The sequence below is a fragment of the Seriola aureovittata genome, chromosome 11 (assembly GCF_021018895.1).
Source record: "Seriola aureovittata isolate HTS-2021-v1 ecotype China chromosome 11, ASM2101889v1, whole genome shotgun sequence".
Lineage (NCBI taxonomy): Eukaryota > Metazoa > Chordata > Actinopteri > Carangiformes > Carangidae > Seriola > Seriola aureovittata.
Window position 1 is genome coordinate 11,301,005 of NC_079374.1, and position 20,050 is coordinate 11,321,054.

At 41.6% G+C, this 20,050-nt stretch overlaps 1 protein-coding gene across 4 annotated transcripts in view; it reads right to left on the minus strand.

Annotated features, from left to right (window-relative positions):
- The window catches only part of myo16 (myosin XVI), a 96,574-nt gene that overhangs the window by 48,657 nt on the left and 27,867 nt on the right, over window positions 1-20,050 (minus strand). For all 4 annotated transcript variants that reach the window (XR_008829033.1, XM_056389431.1, XM_056389430.1 and 1 more), the window contains exons 3-8: window positions 14,066-14,136; window positions 13,550-13,693; window positions 7,254-7,362; window positions 4,618-4,742; window positions 4,348-4,473; window positions 958-1,033 (exon numbers count right to left, since the gene is read on the minus strand). Coding sequence is in view for 3 of the 4 variants with exons in the window: in XM_056389431.1 (XP_056245406.1) it covers window positions 958-1,033; window positions 4,348-4,473; window positions 4,618-4,742; window positions 7,254-7,362; window positions 13,550-13,693; window positions 14,066-14,136 (651 nt within the window). In the remaining variant the exon portion in view is untranslated. The remainder of the gene's footprint in view (window positions 1-957; window positions 1,034-4,347; window positions 4,474-4,617; window positions 4,743-7,253; window positions 7,363-13,549; window positions 13,694-14,065; window positions 14,137-20,050) is intronic.

Consider the following 20,050-nt stretch of genomic DNA (forward strand, 5'->3'; position numbering starts at 1 on the left):
GTCACACCCACCGCAAGACTGAAAAAAAAAGAGAGCTGAGGATAGATTGTTCTTTTTAGAAAAATAACACATATGAGATGCCAAAGATTTAAAAGGTCCCGTCCCTGAGATTAGGGCTGTACCCAAATCAGAATTTTCCAAATCGGCTCTGAGTCTCAAGTTTTTTTCTAGTGAAAGAAAAACACTGCTCCACAGCACCACTAGTGGACAGAAAGTTTACTAGGTACCTTAAAAACAAATTAAATTTAGGAGGCTGGGATTTAAAAGGGATCAATAAATACAAGACCACTGTAAGAGCGGGGAATCATTTTTCAGATGGTAGATGTATCAATTTGCTATCTATCAATTGAGATTCTTCCTGATATCTGGGGTGCACCAGTCAAAACAGGAACCTCTTAAACGGACTCCATAAACACACTTCTACCACCACCACCACCAGGTCTTAATCTAAACCTGCTTTAGACCTGATCTTGTATGTTTCCATTATTAAAAAAATAAATACAACACACATTCTTGGCTGATATGCAACCTTCATGCCCGCTAGCAAATGAATCACACCAGCTGCTGATGATTACTGCTAATATCCAACTTTAATCAGAGCGTACATGTGTGTCCAGGCAAGAGTGAGGTGTTACTGTTTTAAAATGACTGACTTCCCTCTTGCAGATACACTCAGATGTGCACAGATAGGTTCACCAGAGACTGATTAAGAGGGAGCCTCATTCGCTGTGTACAATGTGTGTGTGTGTGTGTGTGTGTGTGTGTGTGTAAGCCTGTGCTTTATATCATCATAGTGATTATTAATGCATTTGAAAAACCTCAGCTGAATAAGCCAAAATCCATTTCTCTGCCTCTTTGCTTCATTACTTCCTGCTTGCTAAACCTCTCATTCTGACTGCAATATGTTTGTGTGTACGTGCACACGTGCATATTTGTGTGAATGCATAAGTGTGTTACCTGAGGGCTTGTCTTGGTTGCAGTTCAACAGAGTCGGGTTTGCCCCGCGTCTCAGGAGCTGGCTAACGATGCTTGTCTGTAAGAGACGGGAGAAACATCCACATCCATTTTCATTAGATCCTCGAAAAGATTCAAACATTTCTAGTGCACCACTAACTGCATCTTCTCTCAAACCACCGAAACATAAACTAAAAAGCATTACATAGCAGATTAATTACATTTTTTGAAGATGCTCTTGTAAAAAGGTCACAGGATTTAAGATGGTTATACCCACATTTATTGCTACAGTGCAGATGTAGAGGACATACTGTGGCACAGGCCTAGAATTGAAACACTAAGCAGATGATATAGACAGAGTATGTCACACATGACAGGTCTATACAAGTGTTGCCCCAGACTGAGGAGATCCTTTAATAATGAGCCTATCTTCTGTCACATGTGACAGTGGAAGAACCCTGTAGTCATCCACCCTCATTTCTACACAGCGTGACATGTGATGGCTGTCACCTCTGTCTTCTATTGTTCTGTCTCTGTTTTCCCTTTAAACTCTGCTCACACAGGCTACATTCTGACTTGTTCGCCTTTCCCCCTCATTGCTCCTTCATTTTCTGGCCCCCTTTTTGCACTTGTCTCATTCACCACCCTTCTTTGCCTCTGTGGATGAACAGCTGTATCGAATCCAAGAAGTATATTGTACTTGTGTTATCTGTGAATACTGATTTGTGATTAGTGTATGTTGATGTATCTGAAGTGAGTCTCAATTTATGGATAATAGACAAGCATCTTCTTCATTATTTCTTGGCAATGTAGGAAAGATGGCATGACTCAGAAGCTGCCTCAGCAGATCAATAAACATAAAGGCATCATTTAAAAATGTTAATGAAATGACTGTGGCAGATAATTATACACAAGAACCTACACAACCAGAGCTAGTTCTAGGAAAATATTCCAGGAATATAATAAACGCAAAACATCCCCTCCTACTGTTCAGTTTTCAGACTGTTATATTTAGTTTCAGTGCGACATCGTTCTGTTTAAAGAGCTTTTATATTGTCAGTTACTAACATGGAAATACTTGCATCTGACTGTCTGGTGATTTACATCTTTGTAGTTACTGGTGTATACAGTATATTAAGCAGCAAATAACTATATAATTATGCTTTACCCATGAGTAACCAGGATTCTCAGTTTATTGCATCAAAAAGGTTTCCCATACACTTCAGTAAAATCAAATCTACATTAAAAAACCAGTAAAGGGGTACTACTATGAAAACAGTCATTATGTCCTCGTTATGCTCTGGAGGCGCTGAAGACTGAATCAAGTTATTCCAGCATTCCATTATGGGAAGGATCCAGGAACTACAAGTCATGATATTCTCTGCTGCTACATTAATACCAACATACTTTTCTGTAAGTCACAGTTCAAACTGCTCTGGAAGTACCAGAGCTTCTTCGTACTAAAACGGAGTAACAAGACATCATCTGCAATAGGGAGGAGAGTGACTTTGCACATTCAGCAGACTGACTGTGACCCATGCCAACAGCTGTTCACTTATGGGTCTACAGCATCTCTACTGCCCACAAACCCTGTCAGCTGCACTCACACCCTATAAATACTGACAACACGTCAGTGGCACCACAAGATCTGAACTCTTCAATGGGTCAAAGTTTACAGGAGGACCAGGAAAAGGTCATCAGTACATTGGGATCAGCAGGGTCAAAGTAACCTCACCTCACCAAAGTAACCTAAACTGATGTAGATTCAGATATTTTTGGTTTGGCCAACTGTCCTTTTAACAGCATTTGTCAGATGTGAAAATGAATCTTGAGATTAACATTAAACTGCTTTAGAGAAGTTCACTGGTATATCCTATTACCACAGCTTTCATGTGTACCTTCACTATAAAACAGACAGAATTGATCCAATCCCAGCAGTGTTGTATTTTAACACCCTGTCATTATTTTTTAAAATCCAACACAGGACTATTTAAAAATTCTTTCCTCGAGAGAACACAACTTGAAAACATCAAACTCAAACAAGGGAAGCCAAAAGTCAAGGCCCAACTTATCTCAAGGCCAAGAGAGAGGGAAGCTTAATTAGCTGCAGTAATAGGTTCATACATCTTCTTAAAGGGTCGGGCCGGTATGTACTTCACACTGCAGAAGGGGTCTTTGGGTTTAACATACCAGCTAGTGTTACAGTTGCCAGTCAGTGTTTTCAGGCAATGCTTTGCTTCTGCCTCATATCAGCAAAGCATTTTAATTAGTGGGAGCAGTGATTTACTTGGCTGAATACATGCACACATCTCGAAACCCATAATGTCCAGTGTTACTGGACATGTCACTGTCTACAAGGGAAAGGTGGCAGGAAGCAAGTGTTAAGAAGGCTCAGGGAGTAGTTGGTATGCAGGAGGCAAAGCACTGGCACCAGTAAAGAGCTGATGGCTGGGGTGATTTAGCACAGTGAGGGAAACCTAATCAATTCTCCAATCCTCTAGACTGCCACTCTTAAGTCAGATGCACTTACATATTATGCACACACACACACACACACACACACACACACACACACACACACACACACACACACACACATACACAGAGTAACTGCAAATGCACAAAATCTGAAAAGCAAGGGCACACGAGGAAGTTATTAGAGGAGTGCTGTCTGGATGATTTGTACATTTACTTCTACTGATTAACTATCATCTGATCAACTAACAACTGGATGAAGGAATCGTGTAGGAGGTAAGAAAGAAAGTGAAGGCAACAGATCTGTATGAATGACACATAGAAAGGTTGTGTGGTTACTGAAAAGAAGAAAGAATTTTTAAGAGACACTTTAGTGGGGGAAGACTTAATGATAGACAACTCAAAGAAGTAGACAGTGATTCTAAATACCAAATGAATAAATTCCCTTTCTCAGCAGCCAAGCACACAGCCCAGAAATGTAATTAAATATCCAGTTGGGTCAGCAAGATCTGAATGTGATCACTTCCCTTCCCTCATAGTTGGACCACTCCCAAACCATGAGATCCCATCGTTTCAACAGCTCACCTCCGCCCCATCTGGAAATCAATCTCCTTCCCTTTAAGACACACCATTAAACATCTCATCTAAAATGCTGTTAATAAATGCATATGCAGTGCTGCTCCGTGCCGGCAGTTTGACTGTTTCTGATCAATACGCCCAAAAAGAGCAGTTTATCAGAGGGTGGGCAGGGTAACTGGAGGCAAGTTGCTCAGAGGAACAATCCATCAATAATTTACTCATTATTTCATTAATGACTGCAGTCGCATGGGATCAATACAGCAAGATGAGTGGAAGGTAGAGGATGACTTCATTAATGTCAAAAACACTCGGACATTTTGTTGTGCAGCTGTGAATTACCTGTCCGTATTTAGCAGCCAGGTGGAGAGGGGTCCAAAAGTTGTCGTCAGCAGGATGTGGGTCCGCTCCACTCTCTAGCAACACAGACACCACCTCTCTGTAACCACTGGCACATGCTATGTGCAGCTTCAGAGAGAGAGAGACAGAGAAACAAAGAGAAAGTTATGAAAGCAAAAAAGGTTGAGTTGGAGAGGAGAACAAACTACTGTTAGAAGTGGAGAACAAAAAAGGTCAACTCACACACACGGACACACATGAGACATTACTCACCAGAGTGACCCCGTCATCATTGGGCTGGCTGAGGTTTCCGCCTGTGGCTACAAGCTGTCTAACATCAGAAAACATGGTGCTGGGTCTCTGTGTCTTCATGGCGTGCATAGACGACACATCCACACCTGGAAAACACAAACACGATTGGCACACTAAATATATCCAGCTGTCATGCTAGTGTGATATTTTGTGAAATACTCTCATTCACTTTCTTGCAAAGACTTTTATGAGAATATCAATATCACTGACATATCAGCATGTTGAATACAAAGCTGGAACCACGAGATGTTTAGTTTGCTATTCACTACACTTACAAAGCTCACTAATTAACACATTATGTCTTGTTCATTTAACCCGTATAAAAACCAAAGTGTAAAAATGACAAGTTGCTGTTGCTGTGCTGGCTGACAGCAGTGACTTCCTGGTATCAATCCTCTTATTGAACTGCATCATGAATACAAAAACATTCCCAAAATGGCAAACACTCCCTTTAAACCTCATACATAAGATTTAGCTGTTTAGAACAATCTAGTTAATTTATTGACTTTTGCAATATATAGTCACATTCAAGTACAAGGTCCTGACATGTTTTGCATTTAAAGATTCCCCAGTTTTTTTCAGAAATAAATTAGTTGAAAGGATTTGGTTTGAATTTGGCACGGTGTCCTATGACAGTGGCTGCGCAGTGCCAGTACTGAGTATGTGACTTTAAGAGGATGCTGGCTGTGTGCACGGCACCGACAGTGAGAACAAGCACAAACTGATGTCAAACAGGAAATCCCGTCATGCTAAAACCAAGGCCTGGTACGTCAGGTGCATGGTCAAAAGCGATACTTAAGCAATCAGAAGGTCATGCTGTACTCACAGACGTACAGGGGTCTACGAGGGCATCGCAAACTATGAAGATCAATGCACTGCTCCATAATCACATCCATGCAGTGGATCTGACTTCAGTTGCATTAATAGCATGGATTGATTATCAATCAATCTATATTTGACTTGGATAAGCTCTAGGGCACTAACTAATGAGACTTTTCCAAATAGACTGGTTGTATCAGCTAATCAATACGTCTGTCTTTGCAAACACACGACAGCCCCGAGGTTTATAGGTATCTGACACACACTCATAGTGACATTACCACAACAGTGGAGAAATACTTGTTCTCTAAAGTGCCAATACTTGTAAGAATCTAGTATTACATGACGCACAAGCAACTCAACTAGGACAATGAAAACAGAATATCTTTTAAGCACAAAAAAAACTCTCTCTCCTCCTTTATCTCTGATGCAGAGACACATGGACAGTCTGTCTCTCCCACAACCACACAAACTTGGTGGGGATAGAGAGCATGCAACCAAGTTGCTATAGCAACAGAGGCTGAGTGAGCCTGTGTGAGTAAGAGTGTGTTTCATGGTGGCAAACACCAGCACAATGGGGGGTGGTATCAGGGGAGCTGAAGGTAGGCAGGAGGAGAGAGATCACCACAGGGGCTGGCAGACAGTGGCAGAGAGGAGTCTCAAAGAATTCTGTGGCTGGGTTTGTCAGAGAGAGAGAGAGAGAGTGTGTGTGTGTGTGTGTGTGTGTGTTTGTGTGTGTGTGTGTGTGTATGTATGTGTAGGGTGGTCTGAGCTGTGATGAGTTGGCTGTCTGCAGTCAGAAGCTTGCATTTGTCATGTGGTCCCTGTGCAGGCTCATGTGTGGCCAATGACAGATGGATGAGGGAAGACCCTCCATCATTGTCTATATCTGTTTCTGTCTAGCTTTGTCAGCATGATTCCCGTTACCCTGTCTCCGCGTGTCTCTCTATATTTCTCTGGCTATGTTCCCTGCTCTCCCTCTGCCGTTCTATCTATGTGCCTCCACCACTTTCGTCTCTGTGCGCCGCCAACTAGCCTGTGCCTTTATCTCCGTTATTCACAGCTTCTGTGTTGACCTTCTCCTTTCTCTGTGGGAGACAAGTGCCCCGTTTGCCTTCCACCATCATTAGGCCTGTGGGTGTACTTTACCTTCACACATACACACACACAACGCCTCCCTTTTAACTGCAGGTATGAAATATTAACCATTTTTAGTACTTCTTAAAAGAAGGAAATGAAATATTTACTTTTTCAAATTTTTCTGTGTGATAACATGGAAATGAGCCACCACATTTCAATGAACCACACTGTTGAAAGAGTATTCCACTAATTTAGCAGTGCACTCCTACATTGTCAGAGTCACAGTGGAGGAAGATCAAAATCAATGCAGCAGAGCCAGAAATATTGTCTTATTTAGTCCACTCTTTCGTCTTCCTTGTCAAAACCTGGTGCCTACATTATCCACAATGCAACTAGACCACTGATGGTTCACTCAAAGATTTGCGTGCTATGTTCGCAGTGACTAATATAGCCTCAAGCAAAGTTGAGGAGTGGGTGACAGACGTCTGTTAAGTTCATTTTTTTCTTACTCTGCACTCCCAGATTTTTTTCATTTTCAAACTTTTAGTCTTTAAACCCAACCGACACTGACTCAAGTAACATCTGCATTTATATATATATTGTATTTTTAATTTCACATAAGCAGTAGCGCTCCTCATGACCTGTAAACAGACTTTGACATGTAAAACTTGGTGAATAAAAAGTGTGCTGAGCTTTACCATTTTCCTCCAGGTGCTTTCGGAGGATATAGCTGCTCTCAGTTCCCTCGGAGGCGTAGTCCAGAGGAATGTTTCCATTGACGTCCTGCAGCATAACGTTCACTCCGGCCTTCCAGACGCAAAAGCAGAGAAGACACAAAAACACTGAATTTTAGCCAGGTCCATTCATCAGACTTGAATCGATGATAAAGTGGACCCAATTATCTTGGCTTCCCAGAGGCTTGTAGCTGAGCAGAACCATAGAGACATTAACAGACAACACATTGAATTAAAGAACTCATTAAATAACTGCCTGGGGGGTGGGACAGTGAAGAGCGAGGGCGTTGGTTACCGTTACCTGGGATCATCGGGGTGAGCGCGTGTGTGCGTGTGACAAGATTGATGTGTGTTTACTCAACAAGGACCCTGCCGAAGCACTCTTCTGTTATAGCATGAAATAACATGGGAGACCTTCCCTCGGGCTCCTTTAATGACTGTTACTCTGACGACGGCACAGTCGTTGGTCACAGTATGGTTGTGATTGATTGCTTCTCTTTGGGGGAACTCAGCTGCACTGCATTATTTGTAAAAAATGTTGCACTGCTTTACCAGTTAAACAGAATTGTTTACAAGCCATGCAAAATGTATTTCAGTTACTTCTGTGGGCCTTCCTGTTGTCCTTCTCATTTTTATTGTCCCCTCTTTGGGGTTAGGTACTAAAAAGTAACCCACATCCTTTCTAGTGGCAATCGTCAGTATCCAGCCATAAATCGCCTCTTGTTGTTTGACTAAACTATAAAAGACAAGCCAGTGTAACGATCGTAGCTGGACCTGGTCTGATAACAGGGACAGGGGACTCTAAGTGAGGATCCTTATTGAATATTTACAGCTAATAGAATTCTAACGACCCAGTTGCAGTGCGGCAAAGAGATTTATGGCGTAGTCCTTAGACCGATAGAGAGGGAAAGGGTAGCGAAAGCGAAAAATGGGCAGAAGGGGGCTGAAAATGCGAGGAGGGAGCCAGCTGACAGAGCAACATGAGAGCCGTTAACCTTTGTGCTCTAAAAACCAACCAGCAAAACCACAAGGACACTGAGCCTCAAAACCTCAACGCGTCCTTGAACTGCTAAACTGATTTAAAAATGAGACAACTGGAATTTGTTTTTCAATTCTGATGCAGATATTGAGAGGAAACGTTTTTCATTGAAGAGACGCCATCGCAATTACAGTGCGATAAAGGCAGCACAATGCTGCTGATTCCAGTTATCAGGGATTCTGTTCTGGTGAGGTTTGCGGTTTCATTGTGCTCCCATCTGTGTTGTCTAGTGGGAGCTGCTTTCGCTCACTTATGGGGGTTTATTAGGGGTTAACAAAGGGAATTAATTAACATTAACAACTATCAGCTTCTGCTGTGTGAATATTCATGAGAAAACAAGAATCCTTATCGCAATGTGAAGCACAGCTTGAGGAGCAAGACATGAGGTGATGAGAGTCAGAGAGAGAGCATAATGTTATGCCCCGTCTGCCCATCCCCATAACCTCTCACTCACTCACTCACTCACTCACTCACTCACTCACTCACTCACTCACTCACTCACTCACTCAGCCCTCCCTTACTCCATCTTTAAACTTTTGATTTGTGCTTTACCCCCAAAGAGTAATCAACTTTCTCATAAACCTGACGGCTCCTCTCAGGGTGCCTTTGTGTGTGTGTTTTTTTTTTTTTTTTTTTAGTGTGTGTGTGCGCGCGTGTGTGTGTACTGCATAGTGGGGGTAGTGAAGAGGTGGGCTAACCCAGACAATTCACTTCAAGGTCCAGTAAAAGTCAATAGGAGTCTGGCTGGATGGAGTTATCAGCTGACTGACAGATATATCTTGCTCCGTCTGTCAGGAGGCTGCGCTCATCGCTGACTACTTTCACTCACAGCTGTAAAAAAAAAAAAAAAAAAAAAAAAACAGCTGAGCAAACCTTGAGATGCATGTGGTGTCTTAAGAATTGTTTTGTAAAACTGTGAACTATTTCAAATTTACATTTACAATCCTGTGACAGACTGATAATACAATACAATCCTGTGACAGTGTGAGATAGGTTTTATTATCCTAGAGTGAAATTGTTCAACATAATGTGAAAAATGCACTAAGTAAATGGAAATGTTTCGCTTTACCTCCTGAGCTAAGTCAAATGCAACCAGACAATAACAGAAAACTGTCACTATAGAAATGATTTTTATAGAGTTCCTTTTAATGCCACACAAAGCTCCAAGACCGACAGATAGACGGTGAAGCAAGCATGATGTGTAGGCCACTGATCCAGAGACATAAATCATGTGTCTGAGCTCACATGATAAGTGCTGACAGATATAAACGAGTCGGTGCTGGCTGGCAGCCACGCTGGCTACAAGGGGTTAACAAGTTGACTTCTGACCCCGACACGGTCCACGCCACAATATGATGGATCCACCTCGGAGATGGAAATCTGTTAATATCAAGCTGCCCACGGTTCATAATGGCTATTGTTAGATGCAGTGACTGCCGGAGAATCAATAACAACTACAAGACATGCGCTTAAAGCAATCCCTGGGGCAGTTACTGCTGAGCTGGACACCGTCTCAGCACAGTGGAAACCTAACCAATGCAAAGAGTTCCCATCCACTTTTTTTCCCGAATACCTACACTGATGTATCTAATCTATCTCAGATCATTTTAACTCTGCAAATGCATGTGTATGAAGATAAAATAAAAGTATTCTCTGTAAAATACATACCCATGTACATTCTGCCATTTCGGTTTTCTTAACCGTAACAAAGAAGTGTACCAGAGGCAACGTGTTTTACAATTGAGACATTAACTTATTATTCTCAACTGACTGCACACACAACATCTGCTCGGCTTTGATGTGCCATGTTGCAGCGTTGTAAACAACAGTCTGTTGGACAAAGTATTTCATGCTCACACTATTTTCAAATCAACATAAAACCTTTTTTTGTCTGCATTATGTACTTTCTGTTATTGCTGCACGCTGAACATTCTGCAGATACTGATATAGGGAAACGTATTCATATCTATAAATGAGTACAATTCGTCGCAGCATAAAGTATTTACTCACATGTTATCTCACATGGTAACTACAACAACCATGAACAACCATTTTGCTGTACTTAATCAGGAGTCTGTTCACAAATTTTGCATTTCCTGAAAATATTATTGTATAACAATTTGTTTTATATATTGTTAGACTTTGCAGGTTTGGGAATTAAAAGAAACGAGATCATACACTACAAAGCATCTGCAACAGTTTCTTGATGGACCACAGAGTTCCACTGTTATGTTTAGAGAGGGGACACGGGAGGCTGCAATATCAGCAGATAAACCCCCCCCTTAAAAAAAAAAAAAAAAAATCAACTGGTGTGAAGTCGAGTTCAGTGCAGCCAGGGGCTTGAAGTTAATCGTTTGACTTCAAAGGACTCAGAGTTCAGAAGTTTTAAACTCATCATTTACAAGCACGGAAAGTGGGTCAATTCCGTAACTGTAACCCTGCTGGGTTTTGCATTGTAAAATGAGAAATAACACTTTGGAACAGAGCCTCTCTCCTGTTGATCACATGGCTGCATAGCTGCACCTTCCCCTGCACAATTTTACAGACTAAAAGCTATTATCTCACAGAGAAATATGATATGACAGAGAAGAAAAGGAAAGACAAGTATTTTTTAAATTAGGTGAAGTGCAGTGGTGGTCAGCAGTTTAAGGCAGCAATTGTTTTCATGTTCTTCAAGAGTTCATATATTCAACACTGTGTCAAAAAGTACAAACTTGCACTCAGACTGATAATGGTGCAGAATTAGGGCAAGTCTGCAATTAATCCCAATCACTTACCACATCTTTTTCTGGGTTTCATAAGAAATGGAATTAGGAAGACATAATTGAGCCACTAGAAAAAAATATGATTTGATAAATATCTTGTGCGCTGTGATTCGAATAGAAGGCCAGCTAAGATGAAACAGATGGAGATCAAGAAACCTCTTTTGAGTCATCGTGATGCTTACATGAGCCAAGTGCAGTTACGTCCTGGACATGGAAAAAAATATAAAAAGGTTTAGCTTGATAATAATCACTGTGTGTTTTCACCGTTAAGTATTACACCACAAGTGTAATATTTTTGTGGAATTATTCAGTAAGACTACACACCCTGTCGTGTTCTTATTTGCTGAGTGACAATCCACCTCCAGTTAATCCTGCCAAGGTCTCAGTGATGAACATTAACCACAGCTAGAGCTAGGGATAGGTTTAGGAATGGGTTTGGGAATGAGAGAGTTTAGAAATGGCTTACTCCCTCTCCTGCTGTTTGGAGGCGAGAGATAAGAGAATTAACATCACCGCCAATCCGGACACAGAGCAACAATGCACCCAGATTTTTCATCAACCCCCACACTTTCCCCACATGACAAGCTTGCTAACATCTCTGTCAGCAAAAACCACTCCGCTGCTGTGTGTAGGAACTGGAGACAGGAAATCAAGGACAGAAAAGCAGAGGACGAGGGGAGGGCAGGGGGAATGGAGAAAGACACGGTGGAGTAGGACATAATAGATTAGTACATATTAGCAGTACTATTCCTTCCTGTGCCAATCAAAGATAAGGCTGCCACTCAGCTCCTCTAGCGAGACTACTGTTCCATTTCTCATTAAATTGTAAACCTGTTACCACATATTTAGAGGGAAGATCTCTCATTTACTGCTCTGATAAGGGAGCAGTCTGAGAACAGAGCAGGATGACTGGGCACTGGCGGGGTATGTGGTGGAGGAGATGGGTGTCAAAATGGATGAATAGAAGAAAAGGAATATTGCAACTCTATCGGAAATATGGCTTGACTGAAGCTATTTTTACCCTGGTAGACAGGAAGAGCCTAGGGCTCCCCTTTCAGAAACCAACTTCCCTGCTGATTATACCAGGAAAAGAAACGCAAGTGCTTATCTTACCCTAAAGGAAAAATAAAAAAAAACGCACTATTTTGGAAATTGAGACATCACACAAGCAAGCACAAGGCCACACTCACATGCAAGCAGATACAGATGCTGTCAAATAAATAAGCATGCAGGATCAAAGGGCATTCAAGCTGTGAAAGATGAAAAAAATTGTTTTGGTGTTGCTGGATTAAGCTGGAAAAATGGTTGAACTTTCTATACAGATGAATCTGATTCTTTGAATTTCTTAGAAATTCTTTCATAACCGCCTGATCTTTCGCAACTGAGCTGAGTTCTGTGTAAATATGACCTCATTTACTAGGAGCTAGTTCTGTCTTGGTAGTGAATGGGAGACATTTAGTTACTGCCTCCCTGGGAGCAGTATTAAATCTCTCTCACTCTCTCTCTCTCTCTCATGGTATTGCCTTTCATGAAAACATAACTCCCTGCATAAATTGCATTTGGCATATCTATATCACTCGCTGCTCTACAAAGACAGCCTGCATGAATCTTTGCTTGGAGGAAAATGAAATGCATGCAAATACAAAATACCCAACACATACATGAACCCAACAGTCATGCAGTCAGTGCAGGCGGACAGATTCACTCTGTGCACCCTTTGCCTGGCAGCTCTTCAAACATATCCATTCCTCTCAGGAACGTCTCTTTCCTGCCCCACAGACAGGCAGCCAGCTATCACTCAGGACCCAATCAGCAGAACCAGGCTGCACAGGATTCTACCAAGCTCCAGACTGCAGTCAACCCTCTCCAGGGCTAATCAACAGCAGCAGAGCAGACCCAGCCCACTGAGTGACTGGGCTGGGTTCGCATGCCCTCCCCTGCAGCTGGGCCTGCTCTCGTTATGGACCTAATCAGTACAACCACAGCTCTTGTCAAGACATCCTCCACAGAACAGGCTCTCTCTTTGATATCATGCTAATGCCGAAATTTCTAAAAATTCTCACTTTCAGTGATTCAGCTGGGTTTGTTAGAGAAAGCAAAGTCGCATTTTAGACCTCAGTAATCCAAAACCCCTCATCGCTGGAAGATGCTCCACTTGGACAGAAAATTCTGGATGACTAATGTGAATAGAGCCACTGGTTCAAAGCTAATTCAAAACATGAAGCTTTTATGCCAAGCTATTCCCAAAGATTATCTAATTTGTAGCTGACACGCTTGGACTCACACAAGGATCAACAAGGAAAATATACTACGAACTACATCCAAAAAGTGTATCCATGCATGTCTGTGTGTGTGTGTGTGTATGTGTGTGTGTGTGTGTGTGTGTATTTGTGGCACTGGAAAAAAAAAATTGCCACCCCCACAACATACTGCATGTTCGCGTGTGTATTTCTCACCAGCAGCAGCAGCAGCACCACGTCCGCATGGTCACACACACACGCTACATGCAGGGCTGTCCACAGGTCTTCGTCCTGCAGGTTGACATTCAGGCCTCGCTCAATCAGAATCTCTGCCGCAAACACGTTGTCGTGCCGAGCACACTGCGGAGTTCAATGACAGTAGATTCCTTACGATTAGTTTGCAGAAATGTATATTCCCTGATGAATTGCTAACAATAAACAGTGCACAGGGGGTTCAATGCATTATAACTAATGTATGTGGAAATGTAATGAATTTTCACATCCTGTTACAGGGTAAGAATTTGTAAAATACTGATAAAAACATGAAGAATGATTATCGGGAGTGCTGCCATGTCAGAGGGGTTACAACCTCTTCTGTGTCTTCTTGCAGTATAATATCAGCACCCTCTCAGTGCATAATAATGGAAATTTTCCTTCTTTTTTTGGGGCACATACAACACTAGAGCTAATCTCTTAAATTCAGTGATCATCATCTGATCAATCTTATCTTACCAGGTGTAACAAGGATCCACCGGAAGGAATGGGACTGTTGGGGTCTGCTCCCTCCTTCAGGAGACGCAACACTGCAGGACAATAGACAACTATATGTTAACGCCCACTGTATGTGACGACAGACATGATGATCAGAATATATAAAGCAGATACATGCACACTTTGAAACAACACACACGCACATACAATGCCCATACTGATCTGTGCCACTCACTATCAAAACCAATATATATATATGTGTCCTCTGACTGTCCTTGACATGTCACTGTGGATCAGTGTTAAGGCTGTGTGTGTGCGAGTGTGTGTGTGTGTGTGAGTGTGTGTGTGTGTGTGTGTGTGTGTGTGTGTGTGTGCGTGTGTGCGTGTGTGCGGGAGATCCTTGTTCCAGCAGCAGGTCACAAAGCCTCTGGGTTACACACATTAACATCACACATCGTGAGCTCCAGTGAGCCGCACAACCCACTCACACACTGACACAGATCTACTGAAGAAAACACAACCTATTACACACAACTTCCATAAACAGATGTGCTGAAAGTGGCAGGCTATACAAGATCACAATGATTATACCATGCCATTGACAATTTCTTTTTAATTCAACATGTACAAAAAAAATGAAAGCAAACACAGCAGGAGATAGTGAGAGAAGGAGGGGGGGGGGGGGCGTACTGGAGTGTGTGACAGATAAATAGAGTGGGATGGACAAACAGGAGAGGGTGAGGAAGGAGCGAGGTGGGGCACTATGGTTTGGACATATGTGATTTCACTGACACTGACAGCACGAGATGGGTACTGACTAAACCCTGGAAGACTTTGTACCAGCAAAACAACCACCACTGTCACGCAATCCCACCCCACACACACACACACACACACACACACACACACACACACACACACACACACACACACACACACACACACACACACACACACACACACACACACACACACACACACACACACACACACACACACACACACTGGATTCTTTAACCAAAGCCAGTGACTCTGAAGACAGTAGCCATGGCAATTACCATGGTGATAATTCCAACTAATGAACCCCGCTGATGACCCCCATGAGGTCATTTCACTAAAAGGGTCATTATCTAGACAGACATGCTTAAGTAACTCATCCATGCCGCGCACGCATGCACACACGCACGCACACACGCACGCACACACAACAGTAAATGCTGGGCAGTAATCCTGTGCTTGTGTGAAACTGTCTTGGAAAGGTGTTACTGTTGGTGTAAATATTACGGTCAGAGTACACCCACCAAACTGTGCATTGACGTGCATACGGTATAAGTATAGGTTTGCCTGCATTATATGTACATTTCACAAACACAGTTTACCATGGCCAATGTACAAATAGTCATGCATTCAATTAACAAATATATGAATGAAAGAAAACAGATTCTCACATTAAGGACGATGTAACCAGCAAATACTAAGTATTTCTATTCGAGGAATTACTTGGATACATGTACCAGCTCATTTTCTGTCAGTTGACTCATCAATAAATCATTTTAGAAGTTCTGCACATGCACACATACCAAACAGGCCAAACACATACTGTACACAGACATTTTTCCACCCCTCTAATGGCCTTCAGTGCGTAATGGTCTTTAAATGGTTGATGAGAAACAAACTGGCCAACATTAAAGTCAATAAGTACAATTATCTCCCAACTCTTCAACACACTGTAGACACTCAAGACTGTAAACCACCAATTAAGGCTCATATAAGGATAAAGTAGTTACTAGGGAATAGAGAATGTTCTTACCCTCCTGTCTATCCAACAGTATCTTACTGGGCGGCTTATTAGTGAAGGTGGAGCAGAGATTTTTAAGCATGAAAAGTATAATAGATTTTGTTTCATAAAAAAATAAATAACAATAATATATGATTTGAAGTTTGGTTTGGTTGCCAGTGGTCAGGACAGTCTCTTCTCTCTCAGACTGCCCATCTATCAGAGTCGGTGTTAGTGTTTGCTAGAAGAGCTTACTTGAGTTTTATGGCAAATTAATGAATCTGTCTAAAGAGGGGTCAAAGGTCAAGAGCTACATATCGACACTTAAGCAGTAAAAAAAACAAGGCCCAGCATATGTCTGGCAGTCTGGACAAGAATCAATAGTACTGTTGTACCATTGGCAGGTTCATCATGATCAACCACTGTTAGCCACTGGAATGTGCTCCGGCTGGTATGTGCATTGGTAGCAAGAGTACCAGCAATGTCAGGTATGAACATCAAATCACTTCCTTTCAAGATAAGTGTAAGATGTTTCATAGCTTTACAGCGTAAATCTGTTTAAAGTAATTCCAACTAGTGTATTATTTAAAGGGATTTTGACCACAGAGATACAAAGTCGGTAGCAGAAGTGATAGAAATGACTATGTTGATTTGAAGCTCTAATGCTGCTGGAAATGGCAACATGTAATTTTAGTTATCCGGTGTTGTTTAAAAGGTGAATTACAGCTGTGAAGTTTCATTTTATTCAGTTTTATTCAGTGTTGAACTAAGTAATATTACCCAAGAAAATACATGAATAGCACATGGGAAAAGCATGTTGAGAGTATTTAGGTGGTGTGAAAGGTTTACAGTAAAGAATGTCCATGTTTGTCCCTGTTGTAATGTAGCTGGAAGAGAAAAGGAGGCCTGGTCATGATGGAGATTTATAGCCACTGAATGATTTACACAGGCACAGTAGAACAGATATATGTTTGTCCCACAGCAGCCACAGTCATTTTCACTTTATGTTAAATCTTTATATGTCACTTGGTGTTTGATTATATGCTGATCTCAAGCTATGGTCTGGAGTATATGAGTGCGAGTGCGAGTGCGTGTGCGTGTGCGTGTGCGTGTGTGTGTGTGTGTGTGTGTGTTAGTGTTCCTCCATCAGGAGTCTGATGATAGGGAAATGGAGAGTGGGCATGAGGCAAAGTCGGCCTTCATTTTGTGGAAAATTGCAAAACAGCTATTCGAGATATATGTGGAGTTTCCATGGCAACCAGATAGGAACTGGTAGGAAGAGTAGAAAAGAGAGAGAACCAGAGAGGATGAGACGGAAACCTAAATAAGGAACGGCCTGACACATTCAATATGCATCAGGAATTATTACCTGGATGCCCTGGACTAAATACAAATCCGGATTCTTAAGAAACCACAACTCTTTAAGACCTCATTAGTCCACCTTTCCCATGAAATAAGAAAACCGTCACTGTGTTAAGTCTGTGTTATGTTCAGCTAAGGCAAAAAGGATTATTTGTTATTTGCAGTGAATGTGAAACATTTCGAGGCGTGAAGCATGTCAGTCATCTTAGCTACCTATGACAGTGGTTTGCGTGAGATAGCGTACCTGTGACTGGCAGAGAGTAAGGGAGGACAGTGGATGCCTCTGCTAGGGATCGAGTATTAGTCAGCAGAGAGATCACACTGTAAACCAGACAGGCTTGTTGTTTTGGTGCTGTCTATGGCCGACACCAGCCCGTGTTCTGTTGACGAATAGAGTCAGCGGAACAAGCTAACACCTCGTAGCTTCATCACTGAGGGACGCTACAATATGATATTATATACAGCCTACACCTACAGCCAAACTGAAACTAAAACAATGTACAAATCATTCATTAGTAGCTCTCCGATTCCTAAGAACTCACCTGCTCACCTAGAAATCTATGCTGTCATTCAGACTGACAGAGATTCTGTCTTTAACCTGTTTTTGTGTTAAACAATATCACTAACCTCCACAGCAAGCTGCGCAAGCAGTGTTGTGCCAGTTCACACTTAAAAAGAACTAGTTCAAAGTTCAGTTCATACACATGAAAATGAACTAGTTCACGTTCATAGTTCATTTTTTTAAATATTGAACTAAGTTCACAGTTTCAAAAATGAACTAGTTCACATTCATTTGTTCCGTTTTTTATTTTCAATAAATAGGCCAATATTCTTTTTCAATCACCTCCTACCCATCCATCACCAGCCCCAAATCATCGCCACTCCCAAACTAAATGAATCATTGTATACCACTGAAGAATCACAGACATGAGTTACATTTAAAATCCATATATAAATATAATCTCTCTGAGTCTTCAGTTGTTTGTTCATAAAACTGCTTCAAATGCTCAAACAAACTGGCTTCAGCAGCAGTAGATGCATCTGTACCGTTAGCAACTGCAAAGCTGGGCCGTGTCTATGGAGACGGCATTCGGCGTGCTGTAAAACTGTTGTAAAACTGATTCGTTCAGTTCAGCATTCCTGCAAAACACTGTGCACAAGTAATAACAATACAAGTCTTGGTGGGACTTGAACTACTTGAAGTGGATATGTACATGCTGAATGAGCATGTTTTATGATACAGTACAAGATTAAACGTACTTTCCTTCAGCCTCCCTTTTCCATGAATTTGATAAAATCCCTGTAATGCAACCTCCATAATATGCCACTTACAGCTGTATTGCCAATTTTCTTCATCTTGCAACCACACATATTCTCACCCATGTACGGTGCATTCGTGGACTGCCCCATATAAGATTCTGTTCAAATCCCTCACCATCATAAATGCTTCTGTCTATTTTGTCCTTATCACACAGTCATAGTCACAAGAGGGACCGTCTCACCTCACTGCCCCATGTTTCTGAAATGAGCTTAGACATTTTTCCTGTGCTTCGACCCTGATTGGAAAAAAAGCACTGTACAGTTTTCCAATAATACTTAACTCTAAATGCAGATTATCTTATGATGAGTTCTGTAGGATGGATCAGGTTTCTCCTGCACACGTGAGACAAGTTGATTTCATGGATTTCAGGTGTCTCGGCAACAATGCCATGATTTTACAGCAAATACATTTCAAGTGTATTTCAAATGACTAACCTGCAGTGGTTGGGTTAGAAATGTTTACTCACAACACTGTGCAAATAGCCTCCATGATAGAGAAAAATAATTAAAATAATACAATACTCAGGTACTCAATTTAGTATTTGTGAAGTCTCTTCAGGAAATCCAGCATACACACTGACTAGGAAAATGCAATAGCTTGTTTGTGAGCAGTAGAAAGAACCAACCCAGGGATTGTGTTTTAATCAATTTTCAGGCTGGCCATGTTTGGGAAATAAGTGTCATTTTACATATCTATCTTCCCTTTTGGTTTTGTTGTTAATTTAAATACTTTAACATAGAAGGGAACTGTAGACCTCTGTGAGAAAATTAATTCAAAAAGTACTTCTATTTGTCATGTTCTTACATCCTCTGTTCCCATTCATAATAACCTATACAGCTGAACCCCTGAAGCAACAATGATGAGTCATCAAGTGAACCAAAGGTTTAATATCAGATGCTCGGATAAACACCACAGTCTGTGAAAATTTTCAATATGCTGCCTGATGATGCAGTTGACATTACAGGGATCCCTGCTGTATCAGACAGAGTTGTAAGGTTTTAAATTGGATTCCGGTAAAATATATCATGACGTCTTCTACCACCTCTTCGGGCCTAGGCCCCGTTCTGTCAAAAACATGACAGGTATTTGACATGCCTTTAATCCCAGCATGCTCTCCTGCAGAAAAGTATCAATGTATTCCACTAACATTCATATTCACCTACTTCTCCTCCTCTCCTCTCTCTGGTTTGTGTTTTAACATCTGGGGAGATTAATTACATATTTAACCTAAAGTGGCAAGTAGTAACAGTGTGACATGTTTTCTCCACTGAACAGGACACCTGAGTGTTGGATCGATGTGAGGTGGTTGTGATGGCAAGCTGACTGATAAATAAAAGACAGCTAAATGTCTGGAGGTTCCCGCTCTATCACTACTACTGTGAGTGGTACATTGATTTTTCAGCTTCAGCTGCACTGCTGCCCAGCACAGCCACTGCAATTAAAACAGGTGTCTAGAGAATTTGATATCCGTTGAAAAGACACACAACCTATTAAAAGTAAATAGAGAAAGATATGGTTTAAACTTAAACTGCATGAACATCTCTTT